This window comes from Branchiostoma floridae, chromosome 6 (genome assembly GCF_000003815.2).
Source record: "Branchiostoma floridae strain S238N-H82 chromosome 6, Bfl_VNyyK, whole genome shotgun sequence".
Lineage (NCBI taxonomy): Eukaryota > Metazoa > Chordata > Leptocardii > Amphioxiformes > Branchiostomatidae > Branchiostoma > Branchiostoma floridae.
The window spans coordinates 25,005,822-25,020,887 of NC_049984.1; the positions used below are offsets into that span (position 1 = coordinate 25,005,822).

At 42.6% G+C, this 15,066-nt stretch overlaps 1 protein-coding gene across 1 annotated transcript; it reads right to left on the reverse strand.

The window, feature by feature from the left end:
- Positions 1–122: 122 nt before the first annotated feature.
- Positions 123–12,858, reverse strand: LOC118418018 (sodium-dependent phosphate transport protein 2B-like). The gene is made up of 11 exons (XM_035823813.1): positions 12,711–12,858; positions 12,076–12,177; positions 11,680–11,794; positions 7,346–7,471; positions 6,656–6,802; positions 5,782–5,963; positions 5,095–5,217; positions 4,112–4,231; positions 3,262–3,337; positions 2,460–2,664; positions 123–1,955 (listed from the first exon to the last, which is right to left on the reverse strand). Exons 2-11 carry the CDS (start codon positions 12,136–12,138, stop codon positions 1,268–1,270), a joined length of 1,845 nt encoding a protein of 614 aa, XP_035679706.1. The 5' UTR covers positions 12,139–12,177; positions 12,711–12,858; the 3' UTR covers positions 123–1,267.
- Positions 12,859–15,066: the final 2,208 nt, after the last annotated feature.

Below are 15,066 nucleotides of genomic sequence, written 5' to 3' on the forward strand. Positions count from 1 at the left end.
TCCCCCATAATAAATACAGCTCGTCATGTCAATCATCCTCAAGACATAAAAGGCCAGGTTATCTTAATTATATGGATGGTATCCTCTGGGAACCAAAAAATGATGCGAGCGAGCGAATAAAAAAAGTTTGGGATGAAGCCATTTATGTTATAAACAGTCATATCATATTCAATCAACATTTCTTATTTCATCGATGGCATATTTACATGAATGTATGTGTATATAGAGTACAAAGTAAATAGTATTTTAAATGGTTTTGAACTGAAGCCTGTGGCTCGTCTTACTCTGTATAGCATTACAAATGTAATTATACAAAATTATGTACATCACAGATTAAACAAAGAACAAATTTAACCTTGTTGTGCGTGGTATGTTTATAGTAAAGGCGAGAACTATATACATATGAATATAACCTAGATATAACCCGAATACATGAAACACATGACTATTTAAAAACTATTTGACTTAGTTTGCAATTATCCTGAAACACTGTCCAGTGCCTATTAATAGTCATGTAGTAAAAGTACATGTAAGTTTGTTTTGCACATCATTGAAGCATGTAAGATATTATTTTATCACATATATGAAGCATTTAAAATATTATTTCATCACATATATGATAGATTGGTTCCCTATCTGACTCTAACCAGATATTTAGGGCTATTGGAATATTGTTTTGCCACATCATATACAGGCAAGCAAAGGAATAGATAAACGTAATAATACAGGGCATACGGAAACCCTTTCTTACTACAGGAGGTAGAAGATAACTTGTGCCATAGTGAACTAATCACAGATGACGTTGGCAGTATTTATTCTTTTTTTTCTCTTTCTTTAAATATTATTGCTTTCGTCTGATAAATTAGTCAATTAATGGATTTCAATATACTATGAAAGAGATATAAGTGTAAGACAATAAACTGAATCTTACTTTTCGAAAGACTGAATGATTTCATTTTGCTATTATCATATTTCAAAGGATATGTGTGGTTAAGGTGCTCTCTCACTGCACTTGCGTCACGCTTGCGTCACGCTTGCGTCACTGCGGGGTTTGAAAGTTACTCAACGAATTTCAGAGATAAAGAACGAATTTTCGGACTTTTTGTGTATTTTGTCGTCTTTTAAGTCATACTTTACGTATTACGAATTATCTTAACTATAAAAAATCGAAGGAAAAAAACAAAACAGTGACGCAGTAAACGAATTACCCCGCAGTGATGCAAGCTTGACGCAAGTGCAGTGAGAGGGAACCTTTACATTAAAGAATTTACAACTGAGTGATTTCCATATTCTGTTCCTCAACAAAACCGGGATTGTCGACCTCGATTTTTTCACCATCGTCCTCTCCTTTCGCACCTTTCTTCTTGCAGCACCCAGTCAAGATCCTATCATAAGGTTCAAGAGAGTGCAGGCCGAGGGGGAGAAAGTCCCATGTCCGGAGTTTCTTAGGGAGCCAGTTTGGACGTTTTGTTTGTATTATGTTGATGACAATAACGACCAAAGCGAGGACCAATACTGGCACGCCAACACCCACAAGCACCTGCCACCCGGCGACAGACAGTCCGAAAATTGCCGCAGGAAATAGGAAGAACATCAGGATCAAGTAGACGCCGGCGAACCAGCGGTACTTGGCTGTGGTGTTGCCGAGCTTCTTGGCCAAACCGATGGGAACGTTCCTGAGAGGAGGTATGGGGTACCACAGGATGATCCCGGACACGTTGAAGAAGAAATGACACAGCGCCAGCTGAAGAGACCTGACCAGACCGTCTCCGGAAGAGGCCAGGGCGGCCAGGATGGCGGTGGTGGTGGTGCCGATGTTGGCCCCGAGAGTCAGAGGGTACGCCCGCTTGAGGTTGACCACGCCGATGGCGATGAGAGGGGTGAGGGCGGAGGTGAAGATGGAGCTACTCTGCACCAGGAACGTCATGCCAGCGCCGAGGATGATGATCAGATATCTGTGAAATAAACACAATAAACAGCATGAAATTACACAATAATATGAATGCCACTGACAAGAACTTACGAGACAGCATGAAGCGTTTTCGCTGTTGAAACAAGAGATGTTAATGTTCGAACTTTGGAACATGGTCTGATTCTTGTTCTTCATTATTTTACCCTCGTGTCACATGACCTGTGTGACCTTCCACTTCTGAGCTGATACAAAATGGCGGATGCTGTTTGAATGTCTTCCCACCCATAGACGCTATTAAAATAGTGTGTACCGTTCTTAATTGCCGATACTAAAGTCATTACTCTTTTGTGGTTTAGCAGTGTTTTATTACCCATTTAGTAGCGAGTAGTTTGTTTCTACCAAAGCATCAATTAGTAGGACTGCTACGCATGCAGATATGGAAAGTAAGAGGTTTTTGGAAAACTGACAAACTTTATGGAAGCTACTAAAACATTGTATGAAAAATAGATCTACGGAGATGTATAGACAAATATCATGTCATATTTACCCGGTCAGATATTTGCCAACTTTGGTGGGCAGCTCGGCGTGGACAGCCTTTTTGATGACCTTGGCGAGGGCGCCCTTCAGGATGCTGTGCAGAAGTTTGACGATACAGGCGAGACAGATGCACAGGATCAGCAGGGCAGCCACCAGGAGGATCACCCCCACGATGGTGTCATTCCACAGGTTCACCTGGGCAAACAGGTACTGACCTGGAACAGACAACAGTTCAAACGTCAGCATGGTTTCAGAAACTAGACATCATTGTGTTTTACAAGTACCGACCTGAAACAGCCAACAGTTCAAACGTGTTGGGAAGCATGTGTACACAACGACAGGCAATCTATTGGAAATTTGTACTTTCTTTCCATCTCAGAAACTAGGTATCATTGCCTCTTACCACGTCATTGGTCTTACAAGTACAGATCTAAAACAGTAAAAATTCCAAACATTCTAGGGTGACTAACCTGTACAAATGCGGATTGTGTAATACGCGCCAAATGGTGGTTATACCGGCTATACATAGATGTAAATTTAGATACCACAAACGTCCCTGCTTTTTCGATGCCAGAAACGTTCACCATGGACCATTGAGTTTTACAAAAGAGGAGTAGCAATTTTATATTTCATCAACTTTATTTAGGCAAAAGGAGAAAACTCCCTACAAATGCTAATAGTTGATATTTATCATGCAAGATTATGATGAAAAATTTGCATTCAGTAAAGCATTTGCACATTAATGCCATACTCGCAATGGTATCACATAATAATTTTTGTGTTTAAGTTGGAATTTGAATTCATATTCTTACATTTATGTTTCCATTCGCTGGTGGTGACGTTTTCTGTGATGGTCCAGTTGTTGGCGCCGTTGCTGAAGAAGTTCACCTAACAAACAAACATAGAGCTGCATCAATTAACAAATCATTATCAAAGGCCAACTTCCACAAGTTAAAAGTGCTTATTGTTTGTTATGACTACTCTCTCCCGTCACAGCCAGGGGATTCCATAGGCTAAATCCCAAGGGTCTGTAAAGGTGGTATCTCACTGCACTTGGGACACCGGTGCGGCACTGCGGGGTTCGGAAGATAACGAATTTCAGAGATAAAGAAGAATTTTCTTACGTTTTATGTATATTGTTACGCAATATCTGAATTACGAAAAATCGCCGAAAGTAACACATCAATCTGCGAAATAACACAACAACGCCAGTGAATGGGCCCCGCAGTGCCGCACCGGCGTCTCAAGTGTTAGATACCACCTTAATCGCCTTTTGACCTCAATACGATAGTAAATTCCCCAGTTACGGCCATTACACTGTACGATATGAACCACACACATGGGAAGAGTCATGGGGCCGCCATTTAAGGTCAATTGAGAGAGTACTCATTTTCACCTGAGTGAAATGAGGAAATTCGTGTGAAGTGCCTTTCCCAAGTGCACAACGTCGAAGCATATCAGGCGACTCGAACCCAGTACCTCTGGGCCTTGAGCCAGTCACACACTACGCGACGCCACTGACCTTAGTGTAAGACACTGCTTAATCTTCTGTACCTTACAGCAATATATCCATCTCAAGGATCGTACACTTGCAACAGACTTAAGATAAAGTCTTAAGAAAAAATTTCTTCAAGAGAAAAAGAAGAAGTGAACTTTGCCTACCTGCTCCACAGTTGTGTTGACCATAACCAGAGGACCAGTCTTGCAGTACCGCTTTAGTAGACTCTGTTCCGCCGCACCTTCCTCGTTCTGGGCGATGTCGGTGATGACTCCCTTGTCAATCTGAAACGTAGACATGCCGAATTCCATGTTAACTATGTACCACATCAACAGCTAGCTAGGCTAATAAAGCCATCAACAAGACATCATGCATACTAGTACATACATCAACGACCGGAGGTCGGGACAAGGCTAGTACATATTTCACCCCATAGAGCCCTATCTGACATAACTTGCTCTAGGTTCTCAAAATCATTACCAGAGTCTCTAGTTAAAGTGTCCGTAAAAGTCAAACTTCTGCAATGCACCCGACCCATTGGTTTCCATAGAAGAACAGACGACACTATTCCTGTTTTGCTCGGCAACAGTATCACGCAAATTTTACCCTTCGGTGGGTCAGTTTCTGAGATAGCTGTGGAAGATTTCCATATATGATTTTGAATTTGGCATGTTGAGTCCCAGATATGTTCTGTGCTCTGTGAAGTAACTTTGTGTAAGTCCCATCTAATCTGTTCTGGAGTTGACAAGTAAGTGTCCAGGTTTCAGCGCCATCTAGTAACAAGACATCAATTTTCGCCGTTTTCGACCATGACTGCAAACCATGCAAAGATGCTACAAGATGAGCAAAATGTATGACTTAAGTTGCCCCAAAGGATATCTGAAAACGGCCAATAATGTCGTAGAATGACAAAGTCAATTCAAATATCAAAGAAGATGCGAAAGAGCACAAATGAAGAATCTACTGTTCGGCATCATAGTGGTGTGTTTAGTCATTAGTTCTTGAAACCTTCCTGAAGTTAATGCTGATCATAATAATCATGTTATTGCCACCACAATTCATGTCTGAAATATAGGTTTAGACTACCTAGCTTCACTTTCAACAAATAATAAAGACAAACACAATACGAACTGAAAGAAAAAGTTACCTCCACAATCAGCTTGGTGAAGGGCTCGGTGATGACCTTCAGAAGCTTGATCTCACCAACATTGCTGAATTCGAAGGAGTTCACGATTACGCTCGACAGTCGGAACAGGTAGTGGGATGCAGCCTGGAAACAAGAAACAATGTTTATTGTGACAATCTATAAGTGTATGGCGTGTTTCTGTCATGAGTTGTGTAGTTTATGCTATAGCCACATTTGCACCGGTACCCGTAGGGGCTATACATAACCCCGACCGGGCCCCGAAGCCACGAATTTGTCCCGATGGACCGGCGGATACCTATCCATGTATTCACCATTAGCGCACGACGCCTATTTGTTACCAGGTCCAGAGTTGAATTTAAGTTGGAATTAACCGGGTCTCATCTCCATACCGGGGACCCGCCGGACAATTTGGCTGAATGAAAAGTATGATGAAAAGAAAAAAAAAACACACACACACACACAAAAAAACGTAAAAAACACAGTTATTAGCATACTTTGTGTATATTTCTTTATAATCAGTTTTATTTTCGTTACAACGAAAAGCCCGGCCGAGCCCCAGTTTGGAAATGTGAGATGATCCGTAAAATTGGCTACTATCGTATAATCCTTTGTTTTTACTTTACGGCGAAATTCGAAGTAATACTATGTTATTGTCAAAATTAATACAATGGACATTAGGTAACCCACCTCCAATGGCAGAAGGATGATGACACACAGCCAGTTGAACATGTCGTGGATCGTGGCGCCGGCGAACGCCCTGCGGAACTCGTTCTTGTCGCCAGAGTGCCCCAGTGAGACGATGGTGTTGGTGACCGAGGTGCCGATGTTGGCCCCCATGACGATATAGATGGACTGTTCCACTTCCAATACTGTGGTTAAAGTAGACAGTGGAGTCAGCTTTGATCAACGGTGACTGTGTTAGGGCGCATTCCCACTTTGTGCGAAATCCTTTATCCGCGAGGTAACCTATATCCATTGTTTTAAAACTGGGCATCACTACATAGGGATATCAAGTCGACAGACGGTAGTTTAAGACTGCAATATCTTGAAAAATATTGCAAATTGAAACCACCTTCCGTCGAACTAATATCAGTTAATACCCTGTTAAAAAAAAAATACAGATACAACTAGCGTTGTATGCAAGTGCGTATGTGTTGCGTATTGAATTTTTTTGTATTGAAGAAGTCATTTTTAAAGTAGACCTATCGTTATATCGTTGTGAAGCCTGATTGTCGAAACGAAAAAGGCTAGCTAAGGCAAAAATGTAAATACGCACTTATACGCACAAAGTGTGAACGTGTGTCAATTTCAGCAGACTTATGGCAATACTGTAGGAGGTATTATTTTTAGTAGCAATAATCATTAAGTTTAAGGGGTACTGTAAAAGGAAAATCGCAAAAATTATTTTATTGTATCATATTGTATTGTTTCTTGTTATGAATTCTTTGTATGTTCGTCCGCATTTTTGTAGGTTCTGCCGCTATCAGCCCAAAGCTGCCTAGGCAGACCCTTGTAATGACTTGTCTCATCGTCAATAAAGTCAAAGTCTTAGTGAACTTACTTCCGGCACCGACCATGGACACGACGATGGAGGTTGATGTGGAGGAGCTCTGCACCAGAACCGTTACCAAAACACCGATCATCAACCCGCAAACAGGGTTCCTCAACAACTCATTCTGGGCAAACAGCTCGCCGGCAGCTTTACCTCCTGGAGAAAAAAGCACAATCTTATATTCTTCTAACTCGAAAGTTAGCTTCTATAACGTCAGTCTTGTACAACGTAACTTTTAGTAATTACGTAAGTGGTTCATAGACTACGACTATAAATTGTTCTCATGTTTGTATGCAATCAACCAAAGCAAAGGTTATGCTGTTCCGTTAATAGCTCCGTCAGCTGCAGGTTAATGATTCACTGGATAATAAAATTATTTACACAAAACACAGTATTTCAAGCTAAGCCGACGTTGCAGTAACTGTCAGGGTGGCATTGTCTAAGAGACTTGTTATACTTCATACTGCAGCTAGGTGTCGCTGTTGCAGTGCGAAGAATGCGGCCCCATACATGCCTTCTTCGGTCATGAACCATGATGAGGGGGGGGGGGGGGGGGTACCAACTCAGTATCGCCTTAAAGGAACTTAACAGACACTCATGGAAACATCGAGTTAGGTGAAATCATTTCGTTCTGTATTTTAGTATAAAGAGCTTTGTTATGTCGCTATAGCTATGTTGTTCTGTAGAAAGTTTGCTTACCCAAGAGTCTGAAGGCGCTGCTGAGGAAGTCCAGTGAACAGATGAACATGTAGAGTAGCCCGAGTAGCAGGACCGGCTTCAGGAACCACAGCACCACGCGTTCAACCTTCCCACATGTGGTCAGTTCTGCACAAAAATTTCAAAGAAAATACCATTCAGTCAAATCCCTCCCATGCATTTGGAACCGCACTGTAAATACATCAATGTATGGTGTATATATAGATATGTAAGAATTTACGTTTGGGATCGCATCTGTAAACAGCGACACCTATCGTGCAGTGCAATGTACGTTAGCCAGAATTGCCCTGAGGAACTTAAACTTGGTTCTGTACAAGGAATCTTGCTTGTTATTCAGCCCTGTTACAACGCAAATCTAGATCTGTCTGTACTTTGCATGTGGCTCTGTTAAAATAAGTTAAAAAAGTTTGAGCGCGCACTTAACGCTTGCCACATTGTCCTCGTCTGTCCGAAAGCGAATTCAATATAAAAAAAAATCTAACGTTGCACCATCGACTCAATCGTGCTGGTTGTTCCTCATTTGATTTGTTTGATTGATTCCATAAATAGATACCGTTCTGTGCGTATCCGTTTTTGGCGTCCTTTGTTTTTCGACGGACAGTAAACGTAAGGCCTCAACAACTCCCATATCGTTAGCATTTCGACTAAAAGACTTTTAAATTATCTTCGAGATAGCACTAGTCCTGTTGCTAGTGACCTATTTACCTGTAAAACTTTTAAGTCACTAGCAACAGGACTAAAACACTTTGGCATTAGGCACACTAAATGACTGGAGCTGACCTGCGCCCAGTTAGTCTGTACAAAGTTGACGCGTGCTTTGTCTGTACAAAGTTCACCCAATCCTGTATTTCTATTGGCTACTTGAGACTGAATGCAGAGTGCGTGCGTTTTGTTTGGCTGATTAGCATATTTACAACCAGACATGCGCATGAGCATAGTTGTATTGCGTACCTTAATACGTGGGCAAAACATAACTTGGAATGTCTTTAAATCACTACATAGTGAGATGTGGTAACAACTCACAAAAATTACACTGCTGACATATTCTACGAACAGGTATCACTTGCCAAGCTGGCAACTACATTCATGGCTTCCATATTCAAATTGGTAGCACTTTTACAACTATCGAACAAGTTTCACTTCTGTAACTATAGTCATGGCTACCTCCCTAGTGTCACTTCTACAAGCATGATTACTAGGCTACAACACAACCGTGTTTGCCTATTTTGGTCTATCTGACCAACCCCGATTTTTTTCTGAAATCAGGCTCTAATTAATGCGCGCGCTGGTCATCCATAAAATTTATTTGCTGTGGCCTAAGTAAAATCAATGACTGTGTCCAAGGGTCAGGTGGACTGATTGTAGCTCGTGATTCCGCCCCTACTAAGAGGATCATCCGCATGTCATCCGGGACCATGTCACGCGCGTTCTAAAGGTCGCGGCTGAATCGACCTGTCCATTGGTCATTTTGAATTACGTAACGTACTATATTTGAACAGTTGTGCTGACCTAAGCCTGACACAGGGCACCTCTGTCCTTTGACAGAAAGACAAAGCCTCGGCAAACACTTACAACAACTTGAAATTTATTACTTTGAGACGATATATGGTTGTCAATATTGACAAACACACCACAACAGACAGACGATTGAAGCCTTGACCGTCAAATCTATGGGTCACTTCAGCAATTGTACAAAAGTAGCGGGTTCCGCACTGGTGTTCCAGTGCTGAATCAACGGGTCTAGTCGGCTTAAGCACTAGCTGGGCGCCCAGTGCTGAAGAAAGTTTAGCATTGTAAGAAAGTTCACCACTGGGTTTCCAGTGCTGAATGGCTTTTCTAGTGCTGAAGCTCCTGAAGCACTGGCATTCTCAGCGCTTTTGAAGACGAAAGTTGGGAATTATAAATGTTTGGGACAGAGAAACTGAAGCTCTCCCTCGCACCGAGCCAAACCAGTTGAGGTTGTGGCAATCACAGTGAACTGGTGCGTACCTCCTGCACGTGATGAGCACGTGAACGACGGAATGTACCATTATTTCAATAAAGGTACATTTTTTCTTTACATATTTTTTCCTTCCAAGTTGAAAATTTACATTGGCTCATGCATGCTATTCTTAATTGCAAGTGAAGTATTTGGTATATCTCGTACAGTTTCGTACAGTGATTGACAGCATCTGTGTTGGCCTATTTTCGTTGTACTACTTTCAGGCAACCCCACCTACCTACTGTTTGCATAAGACCACGGCTATGCTGGTGGCTTGAGCATCGCTATTGCACGCACCAAGAAGTCCAGCTTGTATGTTTGCTATGTGCTTTGTGAAGAATGCTGCCACAGCAAATATGTTCCGCTGCCCTACCACCACAAACCACACATGGAGTGTTTGCTTTCTTTCTTTCTTACCACCGCTCCAATCTTGGCGCACCTATAGACAACTTTTAGCATCTGTGGCGCAATCGGTAAGGTGTTTAAGACCCCAGAGGTAACGGGTTCGAAGCCGCTGATTTGCCCCAATGTTGTGCCCTTGGGAAAGGCACTTTACACGACTTTCTTCACTTCACTCAGGTAAAAATGAGTACCTAGATTCGGTTAGGGCCGTACCTCGGATAGGAAGTACGTTAAATGGAGGTCCCCTACCACCCCTTACAGTTTGAATATGTTTCAATACGCGACGAACGGTGTAACGTTATATGTTACAGTTCGAACTCAACCACCTCAAACCAACGACGCCGAAGTTCTAGCCAGAATTTCGTCACATGTTCGTCAATGATCATGAAAACAAGGGAGGAGGCAAGGAATCGTGTAATAAGCCTACCAATCTTCAAGAGGCAGTTTTGCTTACTTTTTTACTTTTCTGGTCACTGGGTCCTCTTAGTACAGCAAACGCAGTTATATTTAGACAGCGGGTCACAGTCTTTTGTCTTCAGCGGCGCTAAGTGTGCGCTAAGTGTAGAATGGTGTTCCAGCAACTAGAAGGTATGCTGTATACACGTCTCTTGATTCTTTTAGTGGGACCTGTCATCTGCTAAGTGCTAGTGGTGACACAAGAATGCCCCTTACAGTTACAACAATGTCTACGCCCAGACCCGATCCTCTCGCCACTTGTTCTATTTGCTTGCGGGACGTTTTGTGGGATAGGTGGGAGAAATTTAGAGAGAAAGAGAGAAAGAAAGGGAGAGAGGGAGAGAAAGAGAAAGAAAGAAAGAAAAAAAGACAGAGAAAAAGAAAGAGAGAGTAAACGCAGGAAATAGACCCTCAACGGTATCTCTCTAAAAATCCAATGGTATTAAAAACACACTGTTCAGCATTACAAAAGAGCATATGTATGATTGAGGGAAATCTCGGCACTTTTTTTCCAGGGGCCCGGACAGTACATCAGGGTTGTGTACGTGCTCACGTACACAACCCTGATGTACTGTCATGGCAAATGGATTTTTATTGTAAGAGGAAATGCATAAGCTCAAATGATATATGCAACGAAACTAATAAAGTAACAACGTAGATGATCGACAGAAATCTAAGGCCCGCTTTAGACTAACATAGTCGCCAGTTACATGGTCGTCTTGCGACTGTTGTTATTCGCGACTTCACCGGAGACGTCTCCTGCGACAGTATTTCATAGGCCGCCTAAAGAGGATCAAAATATTCGTGCGACTTCGTTTTGACCCTCGGAAACACTATTTCTTGCATTTTGAGGGGCAAATTTTGCTGGCTTAATGAAATTTCTATCGGCGAATAAGGTTTTTGAGGGCAACGCCGACGCTCCCCAATACATTTTCACCATGTCCAGCGCTATAGGCGCGAGCCGTCGCAAGGGAGGTTTGGGAAAGTCTAAAATCTGTACCACTTGAAACACCATTTCCTGCATTTTCGTGGGCAAATGTTGCCGCGGTGGACTAGCTAGGTTCATAAAATTTCTATTGGTGAAAAAAAACACAAGGGGTTCAGCTTGATTTTTCGCCGCCTTGCACTGATGGCCCACTTAATTATACTGACATAGTCGTCAGTTACGTAGTCGTCGTGCGACTGTTGTTGTTCGCGACGTCGCCGTGATCAAAATAGTCGTGCGACTGAAGTAGTCCTGGTCGTGCGACCATTCGCCGGGTAGTCCGCGACAGTTACGAATAATCACCGGCGACGGAAGTGGATCATATGCTTTTGCCGCGCGCACTGCAGTGGGATTCTGTGCCACTGTCGATACTTCCTGTTGGCGTGTGTAAAGACAACCGTCGCTCACTATGATAGTCGCTGTCGTCAGTTTAAAGCGGACCCAAGTTTCCAAACTTCTCGTATCAAGTTAAGATAAGACGACGGCACTTACCAGACCAAGGAACGGTGTCGTCCTTCAGTTCGGGGACGTTCCACGGGTCGAACTCTTCTTCCTCGGCGATCTTTTTCTTGTCGTCTCCGTCAACGGGAATGACCACATCACTTTTCTGGTAAGAAAAATATCAAAGAAAGTTAAAACAGAAACCAGTATAAATCATTTGTTCAGAAAGGATCCAAAACTGGCAAGTTACAAATCGCAATGGCAAACGTTTCTGAGTCCCATTTTGAAAACATACCATACGAACCCAAATTGAGATTGTCAAAACCATAACTTCGCGCCCTGTTCCCAAATTACTATAATTTAGTATAAATTATATCTGCTTTTACACACATCAGTTCCTAATTACTTTTTTTTCGTCAATTGGCTATGAAATGCAAATGTTCTTACGGCAATGGCTGCATCGTAGGCGGGAGGTTGTTCCTCGGTCTTTTTATCGCTGCCTTTCCCCATGATGAATCAATCAGATCCAGCAAAGTGCGTACACTAGAACTAATAAAAAGGGAAAAATTAGCAAATATATATACAAAAGTAGCATGTTCCGCACTGGTTGGGATTCCATGGGGAATCCAATTAAATTCAGAAGTGTCCACATCCGAATTTCCAGGCAGATTTACCTGTGGCAAAAGACAGTGCCAAAGCAGAATCCAACCGTGCACTGATTTGACCCCTTTGACACAGTCTTATGCCACTTGTAAATTTGTTTATAGTCTATCTACTATATATAACGTTATGTCGGTCCGTCTAAATTTCATGGATACGACCAAACATCTGGATGACCAAAAACGTACGCAAAAAGGACAGCTACAGATATTCAAACACAATCAGTTCCTTATACCGACAAGTACCATTTGGCGCCAAATACCTTGAAAAATTCCCCACCCATCGAAGAGTTAATGCATATCGTCTATCTTTCAGTGAGACAACTACAGGTAAGCAATATCTCTCCATCAACACGAGAAGAAGGCGTCGATGTTGAAATGTTATGACAATTCATAGACCAATTTTCAAAAGTCCGCACTCACCTGTATCCTGACAGAGACTGGACTAGGCGGGAGACTCCGTGCGGAAATATGCAAACACGGTTACCTCACCCGTTAGTCACGAGAGGGAACACTAGGTCTGTAAACGCCCCTCCATGGTCTTCACGTGCACGGAGAGTGTGGTGGGCGTGGATAAAGGTGTGTGCGGAATACAGGTGCGCCATTGGTCAGCGCTTACTCAGCTGACTAGGTTGATTGACAACACTGGGCCTGTAGCCGCACATCCCTGGTCTTCACGTGAAGGGAGAGTGTGGTGGGCGTGGATAGGTGTGTGCGGAATACAGGTGCGCCATTGGTCAGCGCTTACTCAGCTGACTAGGTTGATTGACAACACTGGGCCTGTAACCGCGCCTCCATGGTCTTCACGTGCACGGAGAGTGTCACTGGGTGGGAGTGGATAGGTGTGTGCGGAATACAGGCGTGCCATTGGTCAGCGCTTTAATACTCAGCTGACCGGTTTGATTGACGTGCGGTCAATGACACGATATGCTTTGTCGCTTCGCTGGCTCAGGTAAGCGCGTGTGGAGAGACTGCTAGTGTCCTGGTTTTGCCCCCCCCCCCCTCCAGACTTCATTACTGTCACCTCCCAGACTTTACACAGGTGAATAGGTGAAGGGCCAGGGTCACTACCCAACATGAACAATACAAAGGTCTTGTTTGCAAACTATACTTCAAATAGTTTGGTCACCACCATAGTGGTCACTTGAAGGGCCAGCTGCCTGAGTTTCTCAGACCGGCTACATAATTGTGTGAGTACTAGCTTTGCAGGCAATGCACCTCCAGTAATCATGGTAACATCTGTCTTGTCAGACAGATCATTGAAGCTTATTTGAAGGAGAAGAAGAAATTGAGCGAGAACAATATGCTTCTTTCTGTGAAGGTTAACATTATAACAACAGTATCAACTTCCAACGTTAGACAAATAAAAACAATATATTTTCTTCCCCTATCTATGCGTTAAATAGCTATCTACACTAACTCCCGTACAATGTTATTTTTGTTTGATAAAAACTATGGCATTTGCTTAGCATAAGATGGCTTTACGTTTGAATAACATGCGCTTGTTGTAGTTATTGGGACACGCCAACAGCTAATAGTGTAATGCAATGCTTTGTATTACGTCAAGAAACTTACATTCATCTTATTTTGAATATGGTTGATTTGATTATAGAGATGGCATCTCCTTGGAACCCAAAAACTGACGCGAGCGTTAAAAACGTTTGGCAAAAAACGTTGCATTCATTATGAAATGACTATCAAAACACACAAAGTTTGGTATACCGAGCAATATGCGATTCTTCATTTCATCTTCATTAATATTTGACTTTGGAATAAACTTTGGGACAAACTTTTCTTTTGAAAACAGCCGAAAATTCAGGCGCGCGTGGATGTCATCCATACAATCAAATCAACATAGCCTAACTGGTCTAAACCAGCCATGGAGTTTTAGATGATTTGAACAGGTGCATACTTCAGGCACGTGATCTTGGTGTGTAAGCGCACGTGAACATTGGAAGGTGCCATTTCATCAAAGGGATGTTCATCCTCCCCAACGTACGGACAAAGACAAACTACTTCCTACTGGTAGCATTAATGTATTTCCTTACGTATGAAGTTGACGCCCTTCATTAATTCCACAATCTATTCTTTATTTTTCATTGTGTATGCAATATATCAACAGAATACTAGATGACGTCTGTTGTTGACGTTTGTTTGTTGTGTGACGGCCAAGGTTCATGTTGGCAGCCGTTATTGTTACGTCACATTCTCAAGCCCGCTTGTCACAAGTAGCCGACCATAGCCTCCTGACCATCTGCAACCTTCCCCCCAGACCATGGTTGAGTAGATTTGGAGCAAGGTCGACTTCGCCATCCGAATGTCTTAGAATGTTTAACGTTAGAACATTTGGGGTGGTCAAGAAGTCTGGAATGGGTTGGTAAGTGGTTGGTAAGTGATCGGGCGTGGATGGGAGTTGAATTTGACTCCAAGTCACACTACAACCACTGCTAACTTACTCCCAACCTGTCCCCTAGCTACCCATGATTCACGCCCGACCCTTGGACAGATCCCTCCTAATTCCTTTCCAACCTATAGCTATATGCGACTACAACAAGAACGTGTGCCAGTGATCCTCAAACCTTCATACAACCGGCACGCAACACACGGCCAAAAAAAATGTAAAAGTCGTTATTAAAGATAACTTCGACCCTAATTTTGTCTCTCGGTGATGTTTGTAGAATGGAAATATTGATCATTTTGGAAAAAAAGGACAATTAGTTCCTCTTTTAAAATTGCTGATTATGTTCAATTTAAGTCAAGAATGAGCAAGTTGCCATAC